The 24878-nt window shown below is 47.6% G+C and overlaps 1 protein-coding gene across 4 annotated transcripts in view; it reads left to right on the forward strand.

The window, feature by feature from the left end:
• Positions 1 to 8237: 8237 nt before the first annotated feature.
• LIMS2 (LIM zinc finger domain containing 2) overlaps positions 8238 to 24878 on the forward strand; it is a 36653-nt gene continuing 20012 nt past the window's right edge. Inside the window, exon 1 of one of the 4 annotated variants that reach the window (XM_077153471.1) lies at positions 8238 to 8357. In XM_077153471.1, coding sequence (XP_077009586.1) covers positions 8347 to 8357 — 11 coding nt within the window. In that variant the 5' untranslated portion in view covers positions 8238 to 8346. Of the gene's footprint in view, positions 8358 to 20963; positions 21522 to 21817; positions 22298 to 23417; positions 23623 to 24878 lie in introns of those variants that run through there. The other 3 variants (XM_077153473.1, XM_077153472.1, XM_077153474.1) reach the window with 3 other exon arrangements.

Consider the following 24878-nt stretch of genomic DNA (forward strand, 5'->3'; position numbering starts at 1 on the left):
AGAGTTTAATTTGGCATATACCATACTTGTATCACAAAGCCAAGCTTATTTTAGACAACATGGCAATACAGCATAACACCACGGTTCCAACAAATATTTAAGTGCCTACTGTGTACCTCCCTTGCTTTCTGCTGGGGGCTGTCTCATAAACGTAAACTACCCCCATCCTCAAGGGGTGTAAAATTCAGCTGGGAAAACAACAACAACCCCAAACAGCCATGCTTATAAGATCCCTATAGATTGGGAGAAGGATTAAAAGAGAAGGAGGAGTATAGTAGAGAAAATGGGATTTAACAAACAAGTATGGCTGCTGAATCACCGTGCTGATACTTCTTCTAGCCTCCAGTGCTCTGTAGCGGCTAGATGGAAGGGTCCGAGATGATGGAATGGTAGCCCATGACAAACTTTAAGATCTATTCTGTAACTACTTGTTGAAGCATGCTTTGAAAATAATTGCTTTTATCTTTCTTTGCTTTGTATATATATTTTACAATTCAAAAATGCTAAAAAAAAAAATTATGTACACTATGAGTTCCAGTCCCTCTCTCCCCCCACCACCAAGTAGCATGAGTCCAGGGCCGTTCCGGGCACTGTTGCCATACAGCACAATGTGAAGGCACCGCCTGGAACTGTGTGAGTGGAACAGGCCAGGTCAAAACAGAGGCAGAGGTAGACTTCTACCATTCCTATGGGAAGGAACAGAACTTGATGTTGCAAAGACAAAATGATCATAATCATGTAAGAAATCAATAAGCATAGATAAGCTGGGAACCAAGCGTCATCAGCATCTGTCTTTGGTGGTCTCCTTTCTGTCTGGGGGCATTTCCCAACCCCATGAAATTCTTAGAGGAGAATGTATTCATTTCCCAGGGCTGCGGTAACAAAGGACCACAAATCGGGTGGCGTAAAACATAGAGAGTCATTGTCTCCTAGTTCTGCAGGCTGGAAATCTGAAGTCAAGGTGTGGGCAGGGCCAGGCTCCCTCTGAAACCCATCGGGGAGGGGCCTCTCCTGGCTTCTGGTGGCTGTGAGCCCTTCTTAGGGCTCTTGGGCTTGCAGCTGCGCCACTCCATCTCCGTCTCTGTTGTCAGGTGGCCGTCTCCGGTGTGTCTGCGTGTCCCCCCCTTCAACCAGAGGCGTCGGCCCTCCATCAGGACCTCTTTTTTTTTATATGTATTTTTATTGATACATCTTCACACACATACAGTCCATACATGGTTACAATCAATGGCTCACAATATCATCACATAGTTGTGTATTCATCAACATGATAATTTTCTAGAACATTTGCAGCACTCCAGAAAAAAAAATTAAGAAAAAAACCTCATACCTCCCATACCCCTTACCCCTCCCTCTCATTGACCATCTGCCCACCTACCTGTTTATTTAACCCTCTCTCTCCACTTATTTATTTTTTATCTGTATTTTTTTTACTCATCGGTTCATACCCTAGATAAAAGGAGCATCAGACACAAGTTACTCATGATCACACAGTCACACTGTAAACGTGTCTTTATACAATCTTCTTCAAGAATCAGGGCTACTGGAACACAGCCCAACAGTTTCAGGTACTTCCCTCTAGCCACTCCAATGCCCCATAAACTAAAAAGGGATATCTCTATAATGCGTAAGAATAACCTGCAAGATAACATCCCAACCCTGTCTGAAATCTCTCAGCCACTGACACTTTATTTTGCAGGACCTCGTCTTAACTAACTCCATCTGCAACCACCCTATTTCCAAATAAGGTCACATTCAGAGATTCTGGAGGTTAGGACTTCAACATATCTATTTTGGGAGGGCATGATTCAACCCATAGCACAGAAGATTATAAAATAATTAATTCAAAATGATCGAAATAACCCTGAGATTTTTTCCTCCTTTGGAGGAAAACACTAATTTGGAAGTCATGTTAGTAGCCGTCCTTGGATTGTTTAAGTAGTTGCGAGTTTTCTGGGCTCTGTGTCCCCGTGCGGCTAAACTTTTGGTAAAGGCACATGCTGCAAGCATTGGGCTTTGGGGAGTAGGCTCATGAACTTAGAACCCAGTTAAGGCTCAGCTCAACAGCCGCCCCTATGCAGAGAGTACAGCTGTCACTCCTTTTGTCATGCGGTGCCTGGAGGGAAGGGGTCCGCCCAGCAGGTGCATCCCTAGAGAGGCTGGCCTTTCCTTCCTCAGCTTCCTCTGTCCTGGCCTGAAGGTGGCCTTGCCCCACAGAGCCAGACCTCCTGCAGAAGGAAGCTGTGATAGCCGAGGTGCCTGGGTGTCCCCACGGCGGCCGGACAAGCCCAACTACTGCTTGGTCCTCATCCACATGGCTGGGCCTGGGCAGCTGCTCCTTCCCTCCTAGACGCTGCCAGCGTACTACTGAGGTAGTGTCACCGCATGTCCCGGCCTCTGCTTGGGGCGGGGAGGTCTCTTCAGCCTGCCCCGGCCCAGACTTCCCCAGCTTGTCTCTTTCTGCTAACGTTGGTGTAGAAGAATGGCCTCAGGGTGGCCTGTCCTCCTGGGTCAGCTTTGGACAGGTGGCCTCAGGGCGATGGAAGCCAGCACACCTGGCCGAGTATCGTGCTGTCTGCTGGGCAGGCTGAGACTGGGCCAGTTGGGGTTGTTGGGGTTGGTGAAGGCGTGTGTGGGGGCAGGGTTGTTGGTTCATTGTTCTATTGTGAAAGAAGTTGCTAAAAGACCCTGTGCACATGAAAGAAATATTCTTAGAAGCTGGGAGAGGTTGCTGGACGTGCAGGTAGGGGCCATGAGGTTATATTGCAAGGTTTTTTTGGGGGGGGATGACCAAGTTGAGATGGTTAAGGTAGACAATGTATCTCTTGAGGGACTCTCCTCGGCCCCTCTCACCTCAAACCTGCGAGTGGAATCAAGCCTGTCTCAGAGGAGAGGTTAGCAGGGAATGGTGCTTTCCTCTCCAAAGCCTTTGGGAAGAGTCCAGAGCCAGGATCTGTGGGGCTCTGTGGCCCCTCCACCCCTGAGCAAGTGAGACTCTGAGAGAGGTTTCTGGTATTTCCTGGGACTGAAAATTAAGGTCTCTTGTGGCTTGTTCTACAAGTGTTAAAAGAATGCACGGATGATCCTTCCACAAGCTTCCTTCTGGTCATTTTGTGCTGGCCGAGGGGGTGTATGTAACAGCAGATCGCTGTTTGGATATTTTAAATAGACGAATGTATTTCTCACACCAGCAGATGCTCCACTATATGGGCCATGTAGGGCTGGGCTGGGGGAGCCACTTCTCCTGCAGGTGGCTCAGGTGCTTCCCTGCTCCTCCCTGGAGATTCTACACAGCCCTTCTTGGAATCAACTCCAAGGAGCTGGTGGATTCAGTGTTGTTCCAATGTTGGCGACATTGTCAGGGCCCCCAGTGTGATAAGAGGGAAATGCCAAAACTGTTCTAGAAGGAATGGAGGTGCATGGTCTCCCCAGGTGCAGACCTGGCTCCCCACTGGGGCACCCCTGGCCCATGTCAGCCCAGAGGGCCCAGGGCTCCTGTGGGGAGGGGCAGGGTCTTGTGGGAGCCAAGGGAAGGGGCTGAGCTTTTTCTTAACCGTTATGACCCAACCAGTGACAGGAGAAATCTGGCCCATCTTCGAAAACCTGGTCCACCAACTCGGGGGTCTACCCCCCAGTTTATGACCCCATCAGCGCCCATCTGTCTCATGGGGAACCCCTGGGAATCACCACATTCTGTGGGTGGTGAAAACCTCACTCTCCAAATATCCTTCAGCATCTCCCACCCTAAAAAATCCTTGTACCCCTTGGCTTCCCTCCCCAACTCCCACCCCTTCAGAACTAAACTTCTCAAAGTGATACCAATCAGAGGCAGGGTTCTCTGCCCGATCTATGACACTGGGGTTTCAAAAGGGAGGAAGACTTTATCGCTACATGAAACAAAGAAAACAGACGGCCTGTGGGCCTAAAGTCTGTCTCTCTAAACAGCAGTAACTCTGATAGTTTTATAATATCAAAAGATGGGCAGGTTTTAGGATAATGAGTATAGTGACTCAAGATGATGAATGTTCTAGTTTGCTAGCTGCTGGAATGCAATGGATTGGCTTTTAATAAGAGGGGATTTATTTCATTAGTTCTTCAGAGGAAAGGGAGCTAACTTTCAACTGAGGTTCTTTCTTACGCAGAAGGCACAGGGTGATCTCTACTGGCCTTGTCTCCAGGCCTCTGGGTTCCAACAACTTTCCCCGGGGTGATTTCTTTCTGCACCTCCAAAGACCTGGGCTGAGCTGCGAGTGCTGAGATGAGGTATGCTGAGCTGCTTGGGCTGTACTACATTGGGCTCTCTCATTTAAGCACCAGCCAATTAAGTTAAACATCATTCACTGCAGTAGGCACACCTCCTAGCCGACTGCAGATGTAACCAGCAGCAGGTGAGGTTCACATACCATTGGCTTATGTCCACAGCAACAGAACTAGGCACGTTCATCTGTCCAAGTTGACATCTGAACCTAACTACCACAATGAACTTAGAAGTGATCTAATTATTGAGCATGGACAGATGGATCACATGCTTAGTCACAGAACATATGTAAGAAAATGGTGACCTGAACATGATGGTTGTGATTTTTAGTATCATAATGAGGTACAGATGACTTCCAGGTTAAAATTTAAGCTACTGTGCATGTCAGGCAAGACCATTCTGGTTAAATCTAGCTTTGCTTAGTAAGATAGCTCAGGAATTGGGGTGAATTCATTCTGGACTGAACCAAGTCCCTTCATTAATAAACGTCAGGGGCTGTCTAATGATCACAAGACTTCAAGGTTGTAAAACAGGGTAAGAGGACACAAGCGGGGCCAGGCAAAAGGTTTTTACAATCACAAACTAAAGGTTACATAGTTAAGCAATCATTTTCAGAGATCAAGGCAGCTGGGCCACAGGTTAGTGGGTAAGAAAAGGGCATCTGTATAATAATTCAGCGATCTTAATGATTTGTTCATTGTTAATTTCTCCGTTACAAAAGGAGTTAACGTCTTCCTTGCCCCTATTCTCTGTGGCCTTCATTCTCCCTGTGGGCCGTGGGCTGTCCACCTCGGGGAGCACCATCTGCACAGAGTGCAGTGGGAGGGGCTCCTCCTGCTTCCCAGAGGCCCCTCCAGGCTGGACCACATTCCTCTCCAAACCCAGCAGCCCCTCTCTCTTCGTCACCCTCAGCAGTGCTTATGGAGGAGCAGCAGCTCTGCTCCTCCCCAGAGCTCCTTCTGCCCCGGACTTCTGTGGCACCTTGCTTCCGTGGCACCTGCGCTGCTCAGCCCCCTCTTGCTGCTCCCCCACCCTCTGCCTGGCCCCACTGATAATCCCTCTTCTCTCCTCTGGCTGCTCAGACGCCCTCAGGGACCACCTTTCTCCCAAGTTCCAGACTCACAGTCCCTTCCTCCTCATCCCCAGATGTGCAAAAGGCCTCTCAAAGGTAGCACAACCTGAGAACTCTTGGGCACCCCCTCACCCTATTTCCCACCTTTCCCACCCCTGGTCATTCTCACTTCAGGCAAACATCCAGGAAAAGAAGAAAACCTGGAATCACCTGGCTTCACTGGGCCAGGTGATTCAGACATACTCCCATCCAGTCTGCCAAGGACCACCCCGAGCCTGACCCTTTCCCACCATCCCTGCTGTCCGCCCTGTGCCCCCACCACTGGTGCTCCCAGGGACCCTGGTCAGGATGCCTCTATGCCCACCCCGTCCCTTTACTGCCTCCAGAGCAACCCCCTCCACCATTTCATTATGAAAAATCTCAGACCTTCAGCAACCTTGAAAGAATTTTACTCTGAACCCTTGAGTCTCAGATTCCACCATGAATATCTTCTTAGACTCACTCTGCCACCTATCTATTCCCATCTTGTTGTGGTTTTTTGTTGTCGTTTTAATTACATAGGCAGGCACTGGGAATTGAACCTGGGTCTCCAATACGGCAGGCAAAAACTCTGCTACTAAGCCACCGTGGCCTACCCTATTTTTTGTTTTAATACATTTCAAAGTAGGTTGCAGATGTCTGTACTTTTCCATGTAAATACTTCAGGACGCGCTTCATTGTACACGACTTAGCTTCCAGTCTTTTTTATTTTGAGGTAATATTTACATACAGCGTTACCTGTACAAAGCCACTATTTTCGATTTTTCCATCCCAGAAGAGTTTTCACCATAGACTAGAACTTCATGGAGATAGACTCGCAGCGGGGATGCTCTTCTGCCTCCGGCTTCCTTCATGTAGAGTCGCGGTTGGTTCCTCTGAGTTACTGCCGAGTGTCGGGTCTTTCCCAGCTGACACCTTAGACCTTTAAGAGCGTGGAATGCACACGCTCCGCCCCCCCCCCCCCCCCACACCTGGGTTCCCTCTCGTATTTCTACAAGCCCTCTCTCTGCGTGCTCTATTCTTCTTTCTGATCCCTGAACACTCCAAGCCTCTTTCTACCTCAGGGCTGCCACACTTGCTGTTCCTTCTGCCTGGAATACGATTCCCACAGATGGTTGTGTGCCTGGCTCTTTTCCTCGGTCAGCTTTTAGATCCAATACCACCTCCACAGAAACCTCCCCTACCCTTCAAGCTAAAGCAGCCTGCCCCACTATCCCCGTCTAAGCTCATATTTATATGCCTGTTTACTTGTTCGTTGTCTGCCGCCCCCGCCACCGGCCCCCCCACCCCCACCCCAAGAAAACCCCATGAGAGCACACTCCATGTTCTCTTGTTCACTGCACAGGCATGTAGCAGGCACCTCGTGAACCCTCTGGAATGAATGGGTGAGCTCACGAACAACCCAACTCTGACCTCTGGCTGCGCTGCACGAGGCCCCAGGGGCCGCCCCCAGCTCCATGTTGGCTCTCGGCCCACGGTAGAGGCTGCTGGGTGGGTGGGGAAGCTGCGCCCCGGGCAGCTCCAAACCTGCTGTGCTGCAGCCCAGGCTTGAAGAGACAGCAGGTGTCTTTGGGGTTCTGCCTTCTACCTTTCGTCCCCGTTGGTCCCTGCAAGACCCTGCTATTCTACTAAGCACCTGGCAGTCAATTTCTGGGGGCGTGGCCTCCAGTGCACCCAATCCTCCGCATGGGGGACTTTGGAAAGGCATTTCTCCCTAAGCAGGCATTTGAGCCAAGCAGTCATCCAGACTTTGTTTAACCAGCCATCAAGTTACAGTTCAATGGAATCAGCTAAGATGCAAGTGGGAAAAACAATAAACAAAACCAAACTACCCAGTACAATAGTACGAAAGTCCCAGTGACTCGGAAACGGGTGCCTTTCCAAGCTTACTTGTACAGATGTGATATTTCGTTACCATTTTTCTGAATTCCACCGTTGGTTTATCTTATTTGTGGGTTGCTACTCTGTACAGTCGTTTCTAGATGGTCCTTATCCGTTGCCAAGACTAGAGATCATATAATTTTCCAAATGTAATCAGACTAGCCCATCAGGGTGCTATATGGATTGCTGCCAATTATGAACTGGGTGCTATCACCAGCTAGAAGCATCCGCCTTTAAAGAGGGGGAGACTTGTCTTTTGCTTTTCACGGGAACGCTTTCTCAGAATAGGTTCCCTAGATGGTATTATGTCACAAGGTCATCTTAAGGGCTCATAACTTGTCAACAGGCTTAATGACATAAAGGAGGATTTGCAGCCACAGCAGCCTTTGGTTTTGTCATTGTACCCGGGCCACACTGTCGGACGAAATGTGTATTTCCCTGAGGCCCCTGGCCTGGCCTGGTAGGGTGCATCTGCAGGCTGGAGCCCGCCGCCTGGAGACGCCCCCACCCCCGGACCTTGGTCTCACTAGGGCGGACTCCAGCGATTGCAGGGGAAGGGGGTTCGCCGCCCAGGAACTTTTGTGTGAGGACTGAAGGCGCTCAGACCACTTCTCTCTCCTGCCCGGGGTTGCTGTGGGGACTTCGTGCCCCCACCGCGCGTTGGCGGGTCTGGACCGCGGAGGACTGCGGAGTGGGCAGCACGGCCGGGCAGAAATGTGTGTGTTGGGGGGGGGGGGTTGCTGTTGGCGTTTATTATAATTTCCCTCCCTTTAAAAGGAAAAGTATGCCGGGAATCCGGGAGGTAGCGAGGGGAGCCCAGGCGGGAAGGACTTCACCCGCTCCCGCGCTCTGGTATCCCCGCAGCTGGGGTAGCGCGGGCGAGGCGGGACCCGCGGGGAAGGGGGGCACTCCCTCCCCCCGCCTCTCCCCCGCCTCTCTCCCGCCCCACCCCAGTCCTGCGGGCGGAGCGGCTCGTGGCCTTTTTTGGGCGTCTCCCGGCCCCGCGTCCCGGACTGCCGGGCGGGAGCAGTGCTGGCGGCGGCGGCGGCAGCGGCGGCAACCCGGGAGGCGACCCCGGCTTCGGCGCGCGGCCACCATGACGGGCAGGTAATAATACCTCGCGAGCTCCCCGGGCGGAGGGCTCCTGTCCCGGCGGGGGTCCCGGCGGGGGCGGCTCGCTGGGCCGCAACGTTTCTCGGGTGGATGGGACGCAGCTCCCCCAGCGTATACCTTCTCCTCGCGGCCGGGGAAATGATCCCCGCCCCGCCTCCGCCAAGGGAACACTAGGGATCAGAGAGGCCGGGGGCTTGTGCAAGGTCACACAGTAACCAAAGGACAAAGGTGAAACCCCGGATGGTCGACTTCCACCCAGCTGTGCAGGCCCCTCTGACCAGCCCCTCTCGAGCCTCAATTTCCTCCTCTGTAAATGCCATTGGCAAGGGTCTGCCAGAACTGCGCCCATCCCCAAGCTATACAGGGCGGGTGGGGCCAGGCCCAACTTCTTCTCAGAGGATCGGTTACCATTTTACCGCTGAGGAAACCAAGGCGAAAGGCTGAATGATGCCTGCCAGGCAGGTCCAGTATCCCCACTGTCTGGCCAGTGTGGCCTCTGCAGTCCTTTCTGAAACATGGCTGGAGACAAGCAAATGACTCAAGGCTGGGTGGGGATGACTGTGGCCTCCGAGGTCCAGGGCGGCCCCCTTGGTGCAAAGCCCTGGCTGAAGGCTGCCCTTGTTCACTGCCCAACCCCCCCCCCCCCCAGGTGGAGGCTTGAGGGGCCCAGCAGAAGAGCCCCTTGCCCTGCAGGGTCACCTTGGGGGCTTTGCTGGGAATGGGGCTTGGACAGGAGTGGGAGTAGTCACAGGGGGCAGGGTGGGGGCCCCAAATCCGACAGATGTGCAGAGCAGCCCCCTCCCTGCGGGCAGAGCCACACTGCTTTTCATCAGCAGGAAGCTGGAATCTGGGGTCTTAAGGCAGCCCAAGGAACCCAAAAGAGGATGTATCCTATCCCAGACATGTCATCTGCTGTCCAGGCAGATCCCTTCCTGTTCCCCAGTCCTCCCTTCCCAGCCTCAGCACTTCGGCTGTGTGCAAAACCTGCTCCCTGCCTGGAAACTCTGTTCAGTGAGCTGGCGGGCCTGCGCCCAGAGGAGTGGTGGCCTGTCCAGGTTGGGCTGTGGGGGTCACCTCTCCTGTTCCCCACAGACCTCCCCTGCCAGCTGCCCCCCACCCCAGGAGCCTGTGGATGGAGCCCTGAAAGAGGCACCCTTCCCTTCCATCCAGATATCAGCTGGCCCATAGCCCAGGGAAGAGGACCTGGTGGGTGGGGGAGCCAGGGCCAGCTGCCGATCGTGAAATTCCACACTGGGAGAAGGGGGAGCCTTTAGAAAATGCTGGGTAGAGTTTTTCCTTGCAGAAGTCATACAGCTTATTTTAGAGAATTAGAAATTTTAAAAAGCAGAAACATAAAAGAACAGGAAAAAGCCACCCATTTCGGTGGTTCCTTTAGTTCTTTTGCCCTTGCATATTTTTCTGCTCGCAGCTGTGAGTGTAAGTTTACACCCCCTGTGCAGCTGACCCTATCACACCCACCCTACCCCAGGGGCCTGGCTCCCCTCCCCTCTACCCACAGGACTCCAGCAGCTGGTAGCTATGGAGTGGGCCCCTCTCCTCCCCTTTGAGGTGCGCAAAATTTGTCCTGTCCCAGAGCAATGGTGCTTCATTCTTCACTGGGTTTCATGCCACCCTACTCTCCCCTGTCCACTGCTCCAGGGATGCAGGGGGTCCCCAGACTAGCATCAGAGTTGTTCATGGATTCCTGGGTCTCCCTACATCAGCCTGTGCTGCCTAGAAGCAGGCTGGTCTTCTGAAGTGACCCCCTCATTGCCACTTCTCTGCTCACAAACCGTCAGGGGCTCTCCCTGACCACCACACGCAGTCCTGACACCCCCCAGGGCTGCAGACTAGATCGTGTTAGAGTACTTGTCCTGGGGACAGTGGGAGCCACCGAAGAGCCGTGAGCAGCAGAGTGACCTGAAGGGAGATGGTCAGTCTCACGCTTTGGAATGACACCTGGTGGCGGTGGTGGGGGTGGAGAAGAGGAGATGGACTCAGGGGCCCTGGCAGCGGCAAATGACAGGGCTTGAGTGGTTGTCTGCAGGGCGGACAGAAGAACGCCCAGTGTACGGCAGTGAGAAGGGGACTCAGCACGGGAGAGGCGGGGTTCACTCTGGGCTGGGAGGCATTTGAAGGGGTATGTCAAGTCTTAGGGGGACCTAGGGGGCATAGGATGTGAGGGTCTGAAGCCCAGCAGGCCGAGCTGGAGCGCAGGAGTAGGTGAGAACTTGAGTGTGGCTAGTGAGACAGAGGTGTACTGTCAGAAGAGAAGGGGCCCAGCCCCAGCCTGCAACCCAAAGACCTTTGTTCTGAAGGGAGGATCATAAGGCCCAGGCAGGGTACCCACCTGCCGGGCCCAGTCGGACAGTGTTCCCCCTCTAAGTGGAGCCTGGGATGTAGTCCTCACAGCTGTGTGAGCACAGTGACTTGGCCTGCTAATGGATGGAATCCTGTCGCTGCACAGCTGTCTTCCTGGAGGCTGCCATATGCCAGATTCTGTGTTGTGCCCCAGGCTTGATGTGGTGCACACTGGGGTTGCCTGGTTGCTAGGTCCCTGTCCTCACATCACTGACCCCACCCATCTCTGCTGGTGCCTTCCCCGATCCTGACAACCCTCTCAGATGTTCTCTTCCTTTCTTAGGTGGGTGCCCAGTAGCTCCCTTGGCAGGAGGAGCCTTCCAAGGGGTAGCTGGGGTGGCAGCCAGAACCCTTGGGACAGAAAAAAGATCGAGGGGGAGTCAGGGGCTTAAGCACAGTGTGAAGTGGTGAGAAGCCTCTGGCTTGTGAGGTGTGGCACAGCTGACTCCAAGTCCCAGATAGGACCAAGATGAACACCGCCTATGGACCCTCAACTCTTGGTCTTCACCTCCACCTCTAGTGCTGTCCCAGCACCCCTCTGACTGCCCAGTGCTGTGCAGTGGGGACGCGGGTCTGGTTTGCAGCTGCAATCACGGTATCTACTGGCTTGCAAAATTCCTGAAAGTCTAGCAAGACAGTCCCAGCACAGCCGCATAGACAGGGGCTAAGCGTCCCATCCTTGGTGCCTGAGCTGCCTCTCCAGAGGTGCTGCTTCTCTCTGCTTCATCTGTTAAGTACTGATTCCACACGTAAACCTCCCATAGGACTTCATTCCTAAGCTTGGGGGTGGGGGTGGGGAACAAAGTGGCAGCCTCCTTGTACTGGTTTGAAACTGCTGTGTGCCCCAGAAAAAAACATGTTTCTAAAATCCTGATTCGTTATTGTTGGGTGGGATCTATTTGATTAAGTTGTTTCCATGGAGATGTGACCCACCCAGTTGTGGATGAGACTTTTGATTAGGCGGTTTCCATGGAGATGCATCCCCACACATTCAAGGTAGTTTGCTTACTCAAGTACTTTAAGAGGGAACCATTTTGGAAAAAGCTTCAGAGCTGACACAGACAGAGGTGTTTTGAGTTGCCAAAAGAAAAACACCCCCGGGGAAGCTGTTTGAAACCAGAAACCATAAGACCAGCAGACATCAGCCATGTGCCTTCCCAGATTGGCCTTTCTTGAGTCAAGTTATCTTTCTTTGGATTCCTCAGTTTGGACATTTTTATGGCCTTAGAACTGTAGACTTGTAACTTAATAAATTCCCTTTATAAAAGCCAACTCATTTCTGGTAATTTGCACTCCGATAGCATTAACAAACTAAAACATACCTTAAGTGTTTCACACCTTTGTTTTTAGCATTTACATATCTCTCTCAATTCCTCATAATGAATTTGGACCTGGATCCTCAATGAGATGACTGAATATCTACATGTAAAACCAAGTATGTGTCTCTACCAATGCTTGAGGTTTAAACAAAGACAATAAAATCATTTGAAATCTAACTTCTTGCAGGGCAGAGGGTTGGAATATATCACTCATCTGAGGAAGACAAAAGAGAGCATGCCAGTGATCTCCAGCCTTCCAGTGAGGTCCAGTCAATTGAGGACAGCTGGGTCTGGGGGTGCCTCTGTGTATGTGTGTGTGGCTCCCCTGGGAGGGCACACTCACCACCAGTTCATGAGGAGGCAGCCCTACCTCAGAGCTTGCCTGTGGCTGCTCTGGCCTGCCCTGCCCAGACCTCTGATGAAATATCATTGCCTTTTTCACTGTGTGTGTGTGTGTTTTTAAAAATTAGGATATGGTTCACATACCGTAAAATTCACCACTTTGCAGAATACAATTCAGTGATTTCTAGCATATTCATATGAATGTGCAACCATTGGCACTTATTTATTTCCAAGACATGATCATGGGTTTAGTTTGCTCTTCTATTTCCAGTGCTTTAAGGCATAAGGTTAGGTTATAAAGTTGAGAGCTTTCTTATTTTTTAATGGAGGCATTTACACCCATAAATATCCTGTGAGCACTGCTCTTGCTGCATCCCGTAAGTTTTTGTATGTTGTGTATTAATTTTCACTCTTCTCAATATATTTTCTAATTTCCCTTGTGACTTGCTTTTTGACTCATTGGTTACTTAAAAGTGTGTTGTTTCATTTCCACATGTATATGAATTTCCCACATTCCGTATCGTGTTGCTGATTTCAATTGATTGATTTGTAATTTCATTAGATTTCAGTCAGAGAACATACTTTGTATGATTTCAATCCTTTTAAATTATTTGAGCCTTGTTTCATGGTTTAATGTATGTTGTACTTGAGGAGAGTGTACTGCTGTTGCTGCTGGGAGTGTTCTATGCACATATGTTGAGGTTTATACTGTTTTTTAAGACTTCTATTTCCATCCTGGCTTCTGGTTAGTTGTCCCACACTTTCTCTAAAGTGGAGCATTGAAATCACCAAGTTTTAGGGTTGAATTGTTTATTTCTACTTTCAATTCTATCGTATTTGCTTCATATGTTTTTGGACTCTGATGTTGGGTGCATATATGCTTAAAATTGTTATATATTTTGATAGATTGACCTTTTTATCATTATAAAATGCCCTTCTTTGTCTCTGGTAACAGTTTTTGTTCTAAAGTCTATTTGTCTGAGATTAGTACAGCCACATCAGCTCTTTTTTAGTAACTGTTTGCTTAGTATATTTTTCTACCTTTTTACTTTCAACCTAGTGTACCTTTAAACATAAAGTAAGTCACTCAAAGACAGCATGTAGTTGAATCATGTTTTTTAAACCCATCTGCCATCACTGCCTTTTCTTTTCAGAGAGTGTAATCCATTTGCATTTAATGTAATTACTGCAAGATATTATTCACATCTATCATTTGCTGTTTGTTTTTTTATATGTTGTTTTGGTTTGCTAAAGCTGCTGGAATGTACTATACCAGAAATGGATTGGTTGTTTTCAAAGGAGATTTATTGAGTTACATATTTACAGTTGTTTGCAGTTGGCAAGTTAGGAAAATAAACGTCCATGCTTGTCATCACTTTCTATTTCCTTGGTTTGTCTAGAGACTCACATACAGCCCAAAACTTGGGTCTGTCGTTGAGGAACTCTTTTTTTTAATTATTTATTTTTTACTGATATATATTATGTATTCACATACCATGTAATCATCCAAAGAGTACAATCAGTGGTTCATAATGTCATCATAAAGCTGTGCATTTATCATCACAGTTGACATTTTCATTCTTTTTTTGTGAAAAATAACTTACATGCAAAAAAGCAATAAATTTCAAAGCACATTGCAACAATTAGTTGTAGAACAGATTTCAGAGTTTGGTATGGGTTACAATTCCACAATTTTAGTTTTTTACTTCTAGCTGCTCTTAAGATATTAGAAACTAAAAGAAATATCAATATGATGATTCAGCAATCATACTCATTTGTTAAACTCTACTTTCTCTGTATAACTCTACCATCACCTTTGATCTTTCTCCCACTCTTTAGGGATATTGCACTATGCTTATTCTAACTTTTTTATTTTGGAAGGGGCTGTCGATAATATGGGATAGGGGGATGAAACTAGTTGATATTCTGGAGAGGCTGGACCCTCTGCATTTCAGGACTTACCTGGGTCAGGGACCCATCTGGAGTTTGTAGGTTTCTGGAAAGTTGCCCTAGTGCACGAAGAAATTAGGACACTTATGTACTGCTGGTGGAAATGTATAATGATATAACCACCCTGGAAGACAGTTTGGCAATTCTTCAACTAAATATTGAGTTGCCCTATGACATGCCAATACCACTATCCTTCATTTTTGACAGATATTTTCCCAGGAGTAGAATTCTTGGTTGACAGCTTTTTCCTTCTTCTTCTTCCTTTCCTACTCTTCATCTTTCCCCTCCCCCTCCCTTCCCCCACCCTCCCCACCCCTCCCTCCCTCTCCCCCTCCCTTCCCCCTCCCCCTCCCTCCCTCTCCCCCTCCCCTTCCCCTCCCTCTCCCCGTCCCCCTTCTCCTTCTTTTTTTTGCCTTCAACATTTTGAATATTCATCTCACTGCCCTCCGTTTGCCATGGTTTCTTATGAGAAATAGAAACCATCTTTTAATCTTATTGAAGATCTCTGTATGTAATTCATCACTTTGCTATTGGTACTTTAAAGATTCTCTTTGTCTTTGGATTTCTGCAGTTTAATGATGATGTGTTGATGTGTGACTCTTTTTTAATTTATCCTATTTGGAAGTTATTGAGCTTCTTGCATGTCTTTTAGGTCTTTATCAAAGTTAGGAAGTTTCAGCCAGTATTTCCACAAATATACTTTCTTCTCTTTTCTCTCTCCTTTCCTTTTAGTATTGCTATTATATATATCTTGGTATACTTGATGGTCTCTAAGCCTCTGTCCAATTTTATTCACTCTTTTTTTCTTTCTGTTCCTCAGACTAATCTCAATTACCCACATATTTACTTCCTCTCATTCTTTCTTCTGCCTACTCAAATCTTCTATTGACTCCCTCTAATGAATCTTTAAAAGTGCAGGTTTGCTGTGATATTTTCAATTATGGATAGTAGTGAATTTTTCATTTCAGTTATCATAAATTTGCAACTTTAGAATTTCTATTTTGTTCCTTTTAATAATTTATATATCTTTATTGATAATCTCTATTTGGTGAGACTTATTTCTTATACTTTCTTCTAGTTATTTAGATATAGTTTCCTTTAACTTTTTGAAAATATTTAAAATAACTAATTTAAGGGATTTTTCTTGTAAGTTTAATGCCTCAACTTCCTCAGGGCCAATTTCTATTGACCGCTTTTTCCCCTGGGTATGGGCTATACTTTCTCATTTCTTTACGTGTGTTTCAGTTTGCTAACGTTGCCGGAATGCAATATACCAGAAATGGAATGGTTTTTAAAAAGAGGCATTTATTAAGTTGCAGTGTCCACACTAAGGCATCCAGGGAAGGATACCTTGATTCAAGAAAGGTCAATGGGTCCAGAACACCTCTGTCAGCTGGAAAGGCACATGGCAACTTCTGCTAGCTTTCTGGTTGTGTGACTCTCTCTCAGCTCTAAAGCTTTTTCCAAAATAGTTCCCTCTCAGAGGACTCCACTAAGGAACCCCACCTTGAGGGCAGAGGCACATCTCTGTGGAAACCATCCAATCAAAAGTTACCAACCACAATTGGATGGGTCGCATCTCCAGGGAAATAATAAAAAAAAGATTCCACCCAAGAATATTGAATGAGGATTAAAGAACTTGGTATTTCTGGGGTATATAATAGCTTCACACTGGCACAGCATGTCTTTTACTTTTTTGTTGACAATTGGGCAATTTCAAATAATATAATGTAGCAACTCTAGGAATAAGATCCCCCCACCCCCCCCACCCCCAGAAATTGTTGTGGTTGTTGCTAGTTGTGGTAGCAGTTGTTTAGTGACTTTTCTGAATTAATTCTGTAAAGTCTGTATCTTTTTTGTTTGTGGCCACTATGTCTCTGCTTAGTTCGCTAAGTGGTCAGCTAATGAGTGGACAGAGATTTCCTTAAATGCCTCTAATAAGTCTCCTGCTTTTGCTGAGGGTCTCTCTGCATTTCTTCAACACTCATCCAGGCAGTCTACAACTCTACCTTAACCTTCCCTTCCTGTTTATCCAGAGCCTCAAAATTAGTCAGAGGTGACAGTTTAGGACCACCTCCACTCTTTCCTGAGTATGTGCTCAGTCCTACACATACACTGAGCTCCTAGATTCCCAGGAATATGTTAGATCTTTTCAAAGCCCATAAGGACATTTCATTACTAACTTTTTTCCTTTTGACCTTTTTAGCTTTTCATTTTGAAATACTTTCAATCTTCTGGGACAGATACAAAAATAATACAAACCCTATATGAGAACTCCAACATACTGCTGCCCCCACAGATTCATAGATTCATGAATTTTAACGTTTTGCCATATTTGCTGTATCATAGTATCTAACTATCTACCTACCTTTCAATCCATTTTTCTGAACATTTGAGTGTAGATTGTATACATCATACTCCTTGAACATTTAATACTGCCATGCACATTTCCTAAGAATAATGATTTTCTCTTATGTAACCACCTATTTTAGTTTCCTGGCTGCCAAAACAAATACTATACAAAAGCTTGGCTTAATAACAGGAATTTATTGGCTCATGGTTTCAGAAGCTAGAAGACTTGCTTCCTCCCAGAGCCACTGTGCTCTGGCTGACTGGCGATCTTTGGCGTTCCTTGGCTTTTCCTTCACATGAAAAGGAATGGCAATGCACATGGCAGTGTCTTCTCCTTTCTCTTCCAGGTTGTATTGATTTCCAGCTTCTGGCTGCTCCCCATGGCTCCCTTCTCTTTAAGGTCTCCAGCCATAGGATTAAGACCCATCCTGACTTAGTTGAGCCTCTCCTTAACTGAAGTAACCTCATCAAAGATCCTATTTACAATAGGTTCAGACCCACAGGAATTGATTAAGAACATGTTTTTCTGGGGTACGTAACTCCAAGCCACCATAACACCTCAAGTTAGGTTTCCAAGTTTAAGAAATTTAACATTGATATAAAGCTGCCAGTCTATATGCCAATTTTTTGTATGTTCCAAGAATGCCCTTTTGAGCCTTTTCTCCTCACTTGCTAGAGCCCATCAGGATCACATATTGCATTTAATTGTTATTTTCTCTTCAGTTATTTTCTTTCTTTTATTGTGGGTGCATATATACAAAACAAACTTTCCCATCTCAGACACTCCCAAGCACACCATTCAGTGGGGTTAATAACATTCACAATATCGCTGTACCCTCTCCACCTCCCATTAATAAAAATTTCCCATCACCCCAAAAAGAAAACTTAATCAATTATGGATTAACTCCCCATCCCCCCACTCCTGTCCCTGGCACCCTGTACTCTAATTTCAGTTTCTGTGAGCTGGCCTATTCGCCAATATTTTCTTTGTAGTTACCAAGGGGCTTAAATTTAATATCCTAAATATATAACACTCTTGTTTGTTTTGATATCAACTTAATTTCAATAATATATACAAGCTATGTACCTATAACGCTACACCCCCCACCTTTTTTACTTCTTGTAACAAATTATGAGTCCAAAACCACTGATTTGCCATAACATTTTATTCATTTACCTTTTAGATCCTGTAGGAAGTAATAAGTGAAGTTACAAGCCAAAAATACAATAATACTGATGTTTATATTTAGCCGTGTCATAACCCTTACTGGAGATCTTTATTTCTTCATGCAGAACTCTCTTTAGCGTATCTGTAAGGCCAGTCTAGTGCTGACAAACTCCCTTCAGAGACTTCAATAGTATAAACAGCTCTATTCCTCCTTCCTTTATGCTGTTATTGTCACAAATTACATTTTTTATGCAATATATGCCTATGAGTTTTGATTTTTAATTATTGCTTTATGGCTTTGCCTTTTAAATTAGACAGCTTTTGTTTATCTTGGAATGTCTTTCTCTCTTTCATTTTTCAAAGACAGTTCACTGGATATAGAGTTCTTTGTTGGCAATTTTTTGCATTCAGCACTTTAAATGTGTCTTCCCACTGCCTTGCCTCTATGGTTTCCAGTGAGAAATCAGTACTTAATCTTCTTGAGATTTCCTTGTATATGGCATGTTGTTCCTCTCTTGTTGCTTTCAGAATTCTTTCTTTACCTTTGGCATTTGACAATTTGCTTTTAGTATATAGCAGTGTGGGTCTATCTTGTCTGGAGTTTGTTGAACACCTTGAATGTATTAATATTCAAGTTTTTCATAGGGGAAGTTTCTGTTATTATTTCTTTGACTATTCTCTCTGCCCCTTTCTCTCTTCCTTTTCCTTCTAGGATTCCCACAATGCATACACTGGTACACTTTGTGATGCCCACAGGTTCCTCGGGCTCTGTTCACTTTTCTTCATTTTTTCTTCTCTCTCCTTTTTAGGCTGGGTGATTTCAATAGTCTTATCTTTGAGTTCTCTGAGTCTTTCCTCTGCCAGCTTCAATCTGCTGTAGAACTCCTCTAGGGAATTTTTATGTCTGTTACTATATTTTTCAGTTCTATTTGATTCCTTTTCATAACTTCCATCTCCATATTGATATTCTTTTTTTGTGTTCTATTTTTTCCCTGATTTTTTCTAGTTCTTTCTCCATGTTTTCCTTTAACTCTTTAAGTAAATGTAGGACCTTTTTTTTAATTTTAATTTATTTATTTTTGTTGACAAAACATAATATAAAAACATGAACATTCTTAACATACGAACATTCCATTCTTGGTATATAATCAGTGGCTCACAATATCATCACATAGTTGTATATTCATCACCATGATCATTTCTTAGAACATTTGCATCACTCCAGAAAAAGAAATAAAAAGAAAAAAGAAAAAACTCATACATACCATACCCTTTACCCCTACCTCTCATTGACCACTAGTATTTCCATCTACTCAATGTATTTTAACTTTTGCTCCCCCTATTTTTTTCTATAACCCTTACCACTCCCTTTCATGATCACTAGTATTTCAATCTATTCAATTTATTTTAACATTTGTTCCCCTATCATTTATTTATTTTTAATCCATGTGTTTTACATACCATAGATAAAAGGAGCATCAGACACAAGGTTTTCATACTCACACAGTCACATTGTGAAAGCTGTATCATTATACAATCATCTTCAAGAAGCATGGCTACTGGAACACAGCTCTACAGTGTCAGGCACATCCCTCTAGCCACTCTAATACACCTTAAACTAAAAAGGGAATGTCTATATAATACATAAGAATAACTTCCAGTATAACCTCTTGACTCTGTTTGAAATCTCTCAGCCACTGACACTTTATTTTGTCTCATTTCTCTGTTCCCCCTTTCGGTCAAGAAGGTTTTCTCGATCCCTTGATTCTGAGTTCCAGCTCATTCTAGGATTTCTGTCCCACATTGCCAGGGAGGTTTTACCCCTAGGAGTCATGTCCCACGTAAAGAAGGGGAGGGCAGTGAGTTTGCTTGCCCTTCTAGCTGAGAGAGAGAGACAGACCACATCTGAGCACCGAAAGAGGGTCTTTGGGGGTGACTCTTATGCCTAACTTTAAGTAGGCTTAGTCTATCCTTTGCAGGAATAAGTTTCAAATTAACAAACCCCAAGATTGAAGGTTCGGCCTATTGATTTGGTTGTCCCTTTAGAACCATTTTTTTTTTTAATTTTTAAATTAATTTTAAATTTTTAAAAAAATATGACAAGAAAGAAACACATTCTTAACAAATGATCATTCTGTTCTCTATATATAATCAGTAATTCACAATATCATTACATAGTTGCGTATTCATCATCATGATGAGGACCATTTTTAAAGTCTTTGTCAGTTATGTCCCAGGTCTGGTCCTCCTGATGGATGGTTTCTAATGTTTTAATCTTCTCTTTGCTTGGGCCATTGCTTCCTGTTGTTGTTGTTTTTGTTTGTTTGCTTTTTGGGGGATGTTTTGTACTCTTTGGTTGATATTTGGACATTTTGATATTTTCATATGTTATCATGTGAATTTATACTCTGAGGCATCTGTTCCTTAGGCTTATATCCAGTTAGTGTTATGACAGAGCTTTCTTTGACAGGAGCTAAGAAATTGAGAGAGAGAGAGAGACAGAGAGAAAGAAAATAAAGACCTTTCCCAGTCTGCAGATTTTGCAGCGCACTCTCCTTCAGGGCTTAGCCATACAAGAATTGATGAATTTCCATCAACATTCTGTAGGGGAGCTTTGTGAATTTCCTCTACAAACAGGGTAAGTTCTGGGACTATGAGTCCCTTAGGTACCACGAGACAAATTGGGCCAGGCACACAAGCTCTCAGTATGTGCATGAAGGTTACTGTGCCCCCTTTGGAACTGGGACCAGGGTTCCACACTGGAATCGGAGCTTGGCTTCTGACCAAGCCAGTGAGGGGTGGGGTAGGGGCAGTCTGAGTATCTAATGCTTTTACATAGCCTTTTTCTTGATTTGATACTAGCTCTGTTGCTGAACTCTTTTTTTTCTGTTGCTGTAATCGTTTAACTGTTTTCTGGGGCTTTGAAAAGTATATTTCTCCTGGTTCTTGAGAGTTGCTCAAAGCTTCTGTGGAGGGACGGAGCCCTAAAGCATCTCACTCTGCCATCTTTATCAGGCAGGCTCTCCACCCCCACCCCCCACCCCCCTTCCTCGTAAGCTTTTTCGTTATTCTATTCAGTATGCCCTAAGTATTATCCATTCTTCAGCCAGCAGGGATGTTAAAACATTTGACAAAAACTCCCAAAGGAGAGGTTTTAGCACTGTGGCCAGTTCAGTGAGGTCAGATAAAGATGGCTTTGGAGTGGGGGCTTCCAAGGAACCTACCAGGTAGGTCAAATAATGAATTTTAGGAGGAATGAGGCTTTGAAATAGCGCCAGCCCCATTCTGCTTCTTCCAGTGCCAGTACTGAAAATGCAGGCAGTTATTTTTTAAGGCTGCCACAGAGCTGTGGAGAGGGGTAAGTGAAAATGCCATAAAGCTCTCTCCTCTTGAGAATCACCCATATTCCTGGACAAAATGCTTCTTAAGTTATGACCAGCCTTTGATTAATTTTCAGAGATCTGAAAAAGTTTGTTCTGACAATTTTTTTTTGCCAGTTTTTTTTCATTGTTTTTTGGGAGGCATGGACTTTGGCAGTCCTTACTCTGCTTTCTTCACTGATCTCTCTCTTAACCATGTGCTTTTGCACTTGTGTTCTCTGACCCAGCGTGGCCTCCTCCCCCCATCCACAGGACAGGCTGTAGAAACGGGACCAAGGCTGTGAAGGTATTTGGACTCATTCAGGCTTTAAGTCTTTCTCTGTCTCTAGCCCCCTTTTACAGCAAATACTTGTTGAATTGATTAGGGCTTGGTAACATTGGAATGACGCTGCATTTACAAATGATGCTGTCTAAAAAACTTGTGGTTTCAGGCTTCTTCTCAGGTCTATGCGTAGCCCCAGGAGCCCCAAATGTGCCCTCCTTTACTTGAAGCTGTGGCTCAGGGTGAGATTTCTAAGTTCTCAAGTTCAGGATTTCCCATGGGAGGGGCTGGGTGGGGGTGGTAAGAGGGACCCAGCACCTGCAGCATTGGCTTGGAGCTCCTGCCACAAAATGTTCTTCAGCAGTTTTAAGAGTGGGAGGGGTCCTGGGTACTCCTTTCATTTTGGCTACTCCCAGCGCATCCTCTCTGTGCCCTCTAGCCCCCCAGGTGGCCTAAAACAATGTTTTGGGGTTGATCAGCTCTTGATGCCCTTGAGTTGCATTTACAAACTGTACTGCACCCAAGGCTCCCATTATGTTGCTGTTTTGAGGCTGGCGGCCAGGGTGGTTAATGAATACCTCCTTGTGTTTGCTTTTGCTGGGTGATGTGTATTCTAGGGATATGGGTCCAGCATCTGAGTGTCCTATGTATTCCCACCCCCACCCTCCCAAGGTTTCCTCCCAACCCTGCTGCCTGGAATCGAGTCTTTCAAATAGCTGTTGCCTATTTTGGGAGGGAGAGGAATACATTGCTCCTGCCTTCTGACCTCACTCAATAGCAGTTGCAGGGCCATGGAATCTGTGAGTGCTCTGGACTTTTATTGCTGACCACAGTGACTGGTTGACAGGCAATGGCTGGGTTCAGACAGTGCCCTGGTTCACAAATAACCCCGCCAATCTTTCTATGTAAAGAACCCTGTAAAATGATGACTGCCCAGTGGTCTTCTATTGGATCCTGCTGCTTCTGCTCTCCCTGGCAAGTAGAGTTGGCAGTGTGGTCCTCTTTTGGGGTGCTTTCCTAGATGTTGGTTGGATCCTAGGGGCCTGGGGCTGCCTGGGCCTCCTAAGGTGACTTCTGTCCCCACAGGCTCTCAGGAAGCAGAATAGGCTGGAGCTCTCTCCTTACCTTCTAAACTTTCCAATCTTCTTAAGCTGGTTCAGTCTCCTCCTGACATCAAGGGGCTCCGGTCCGCCTAGCATGCATGGCACTCTGAGAAGTCCTGCCATCACTAGAACCCTTGCTTGGGTGTTTGTGTGGGACCTGCTGAGCCGGAGTCCCCTCCCCAGCCCGAACCCAACCCTGCCAGCCTCAGCTTTCCCGGTGCTGCCCCCGCGGCGCCGAGAACAATATCCTTTCTATTTGGAGTTGACTCGGCTGCCCTTTGGAGACCTGAGTGTGCAACGTGAGCTCCTGTCCAGAGCAGGGGTGGCGCCCGCGGCCTGTCCGGTGTCTGGGCTACGGTGGCCACGCGAGGCTGGTAAGCGCGCCGGGCTTACCCGCGCAGAGGCGCGAAGTTAGTCCGACGGTCTGGTGGGACCGCAGCCCAGGGACCAGAACCAGGACGAGAACAAGGAGGGCCCGCGAGCGTTCCGGGTTCCCGCGCCATGGCTGCCCGGCTCCGCGCGCTCACCGCATCGGGGCTGTACCGGCGGCGCCAGGACCGGCAGAGCGCACTGCCGCTCTCCACCGCCCCCGGGTAGGTGGCAGAGGAGCCGCGCAGGGGACAATGACCGGAAAGCAGCCGCTCCGGGTCTTTCCTCGGCAACCCCAGCCCTTCCGACGGCGCGGCGCCTGCGAGGGCCTGGCAGCCCCGGGGCGCGGACAGGACGCACCCAGTGGCGACCGAGGCGGCAGGGTGCGGCTGCATCTCGGCTTCATTTAGTCCGGGCGGGGCGGGGATGGGGTGGGTTTGGGGGCGATACCAGCCGCTCCATCCTGCTCCAGCAGTGCATGGAGGATCGTGTATTAGAGATGAATTATCCCGGGGAACCCCTGTGACAGCCTCTCGGACTGGAAAGATTGTCAATGCCGCTTTATCCCCCCCGCATGGGAGGCGCGGGGATGAGCAACGAATCTGCTCGACTTCGCCCCCACCAAAATGTGGCTACGCTGGGATTTGACCCAGGTCAGACAGACTCCAAAGCTCCACTGCTTGCTCTGGTGGGGACCTGCGGTGTAGACAAGGATGAAGTCCTCCTTCAGGGTTGGGAGGGGCCAGGGGGTTGGCCTCAGAGGTGAATGGACCTGGGGTGGGACTGGGGGGAGGTTTCACCAAGCCTGGGCACCTAGGTGAGGGAGAAGCCCGGTGAGGTGGCGCCAGGGGCTGGGGAAGTGGCTCCTGGACAAGCTGAGTTTGTAGTGCCCAAGGGGCGGTGGGGATGGAAATGTCCAGCATAAAGTGGGGGAGGGGATGAGATGAAGGCTGGTGCCATGGAAGGGACAGAGGGAGGGGGACAGGGGACTGTGGGGCCAGGATTCTGAGGTTGGGAGGCGGGAGGTGCAAGACAGGCAAGAAGACTGAGCCCGGGTGGGGGAAGGCCTGGTAGGGAGGGGGAGGGCTCAGGAGAGGAGGCAGTGGTGGGGGTGGGGTGGGGTGGGGTGGGTGTGGTCTACATAGTGAAAGTACACTCCCAAACATGCCCCGAGGGTCTGCTCCCAGTCACTGTGGGTCTGTGGTCAGAAAAAGTTTCCCAAGGGGCAGTTGGAGGACAGCCAGCAGAGATGCCTGGGGCTGAGAATGGAGGTGAAGGGAGGGTACCCAGATGGGCAGTGGGCGAGTCCATCATCCAGGTACGGGGACTCAGAAACACCCGAGTGTGCAGAGCTGGAAGGTGAGCCTCCCAGGTCTGCCATCCGCTACCGCTGCCGTCCTGTGGGTGAGTGATCAGGAGCCCAGGTGCCATGTGTGTGGACGGGCCGCCACCCGGGTCCCGAGGGGCTAAGCTGGAGGGGGTTCAAACAGAAATGAAGCAACCCAAGAGTATGGCAAACATTCACATGAGTCCAAGAATGAAAACCAGGTTTCTGGAACGTTCTGGGCACTTATTCAGGAATGTTTCATATGTTTATAAGCCACTCAAATGTCTTTTTCTGTCTGTTCCTCAGTTTTCTGTTATCAGTGTGCCAGGTTTAAAGTGCACCTGCTTAGCAGTCGATGGCTTCAGAAGAGGTTGTCGTTTCAGGCTGTTTCAGATGATTTGGAATATGTTTCTGGTGGCGTAAATGTGTCGTGCTGAGTGCAGCCTCCCTTAGCCTTCCTGACAACCCCTCGGGTTACGGAGAAGGAAACTGAGGCTCAGAGAGGTTCTTGGCCACAACCCTCACAGCCAGTGAGTGCTGGGCCTGCAGAGCTTGCGCTGCAGGACGTGTGAGCTTGGGCAA

This window comes from Tamandua tetradactyla, chromosome 3, assembly GCF_023851605.1.
Source record: "Tamandua tetradactyla isolate mTamTet1 chromosome 3, mTamTet1.pri, whole genome shotgun sequence".
NCBI classification, from domain to species: domain Eukaryota; kingdom Metazoa; phylum Chordata; class Mammalia; order Pilosa; family Myrmecophagidae; genus Tamandua; species Tamandua tetradactyla.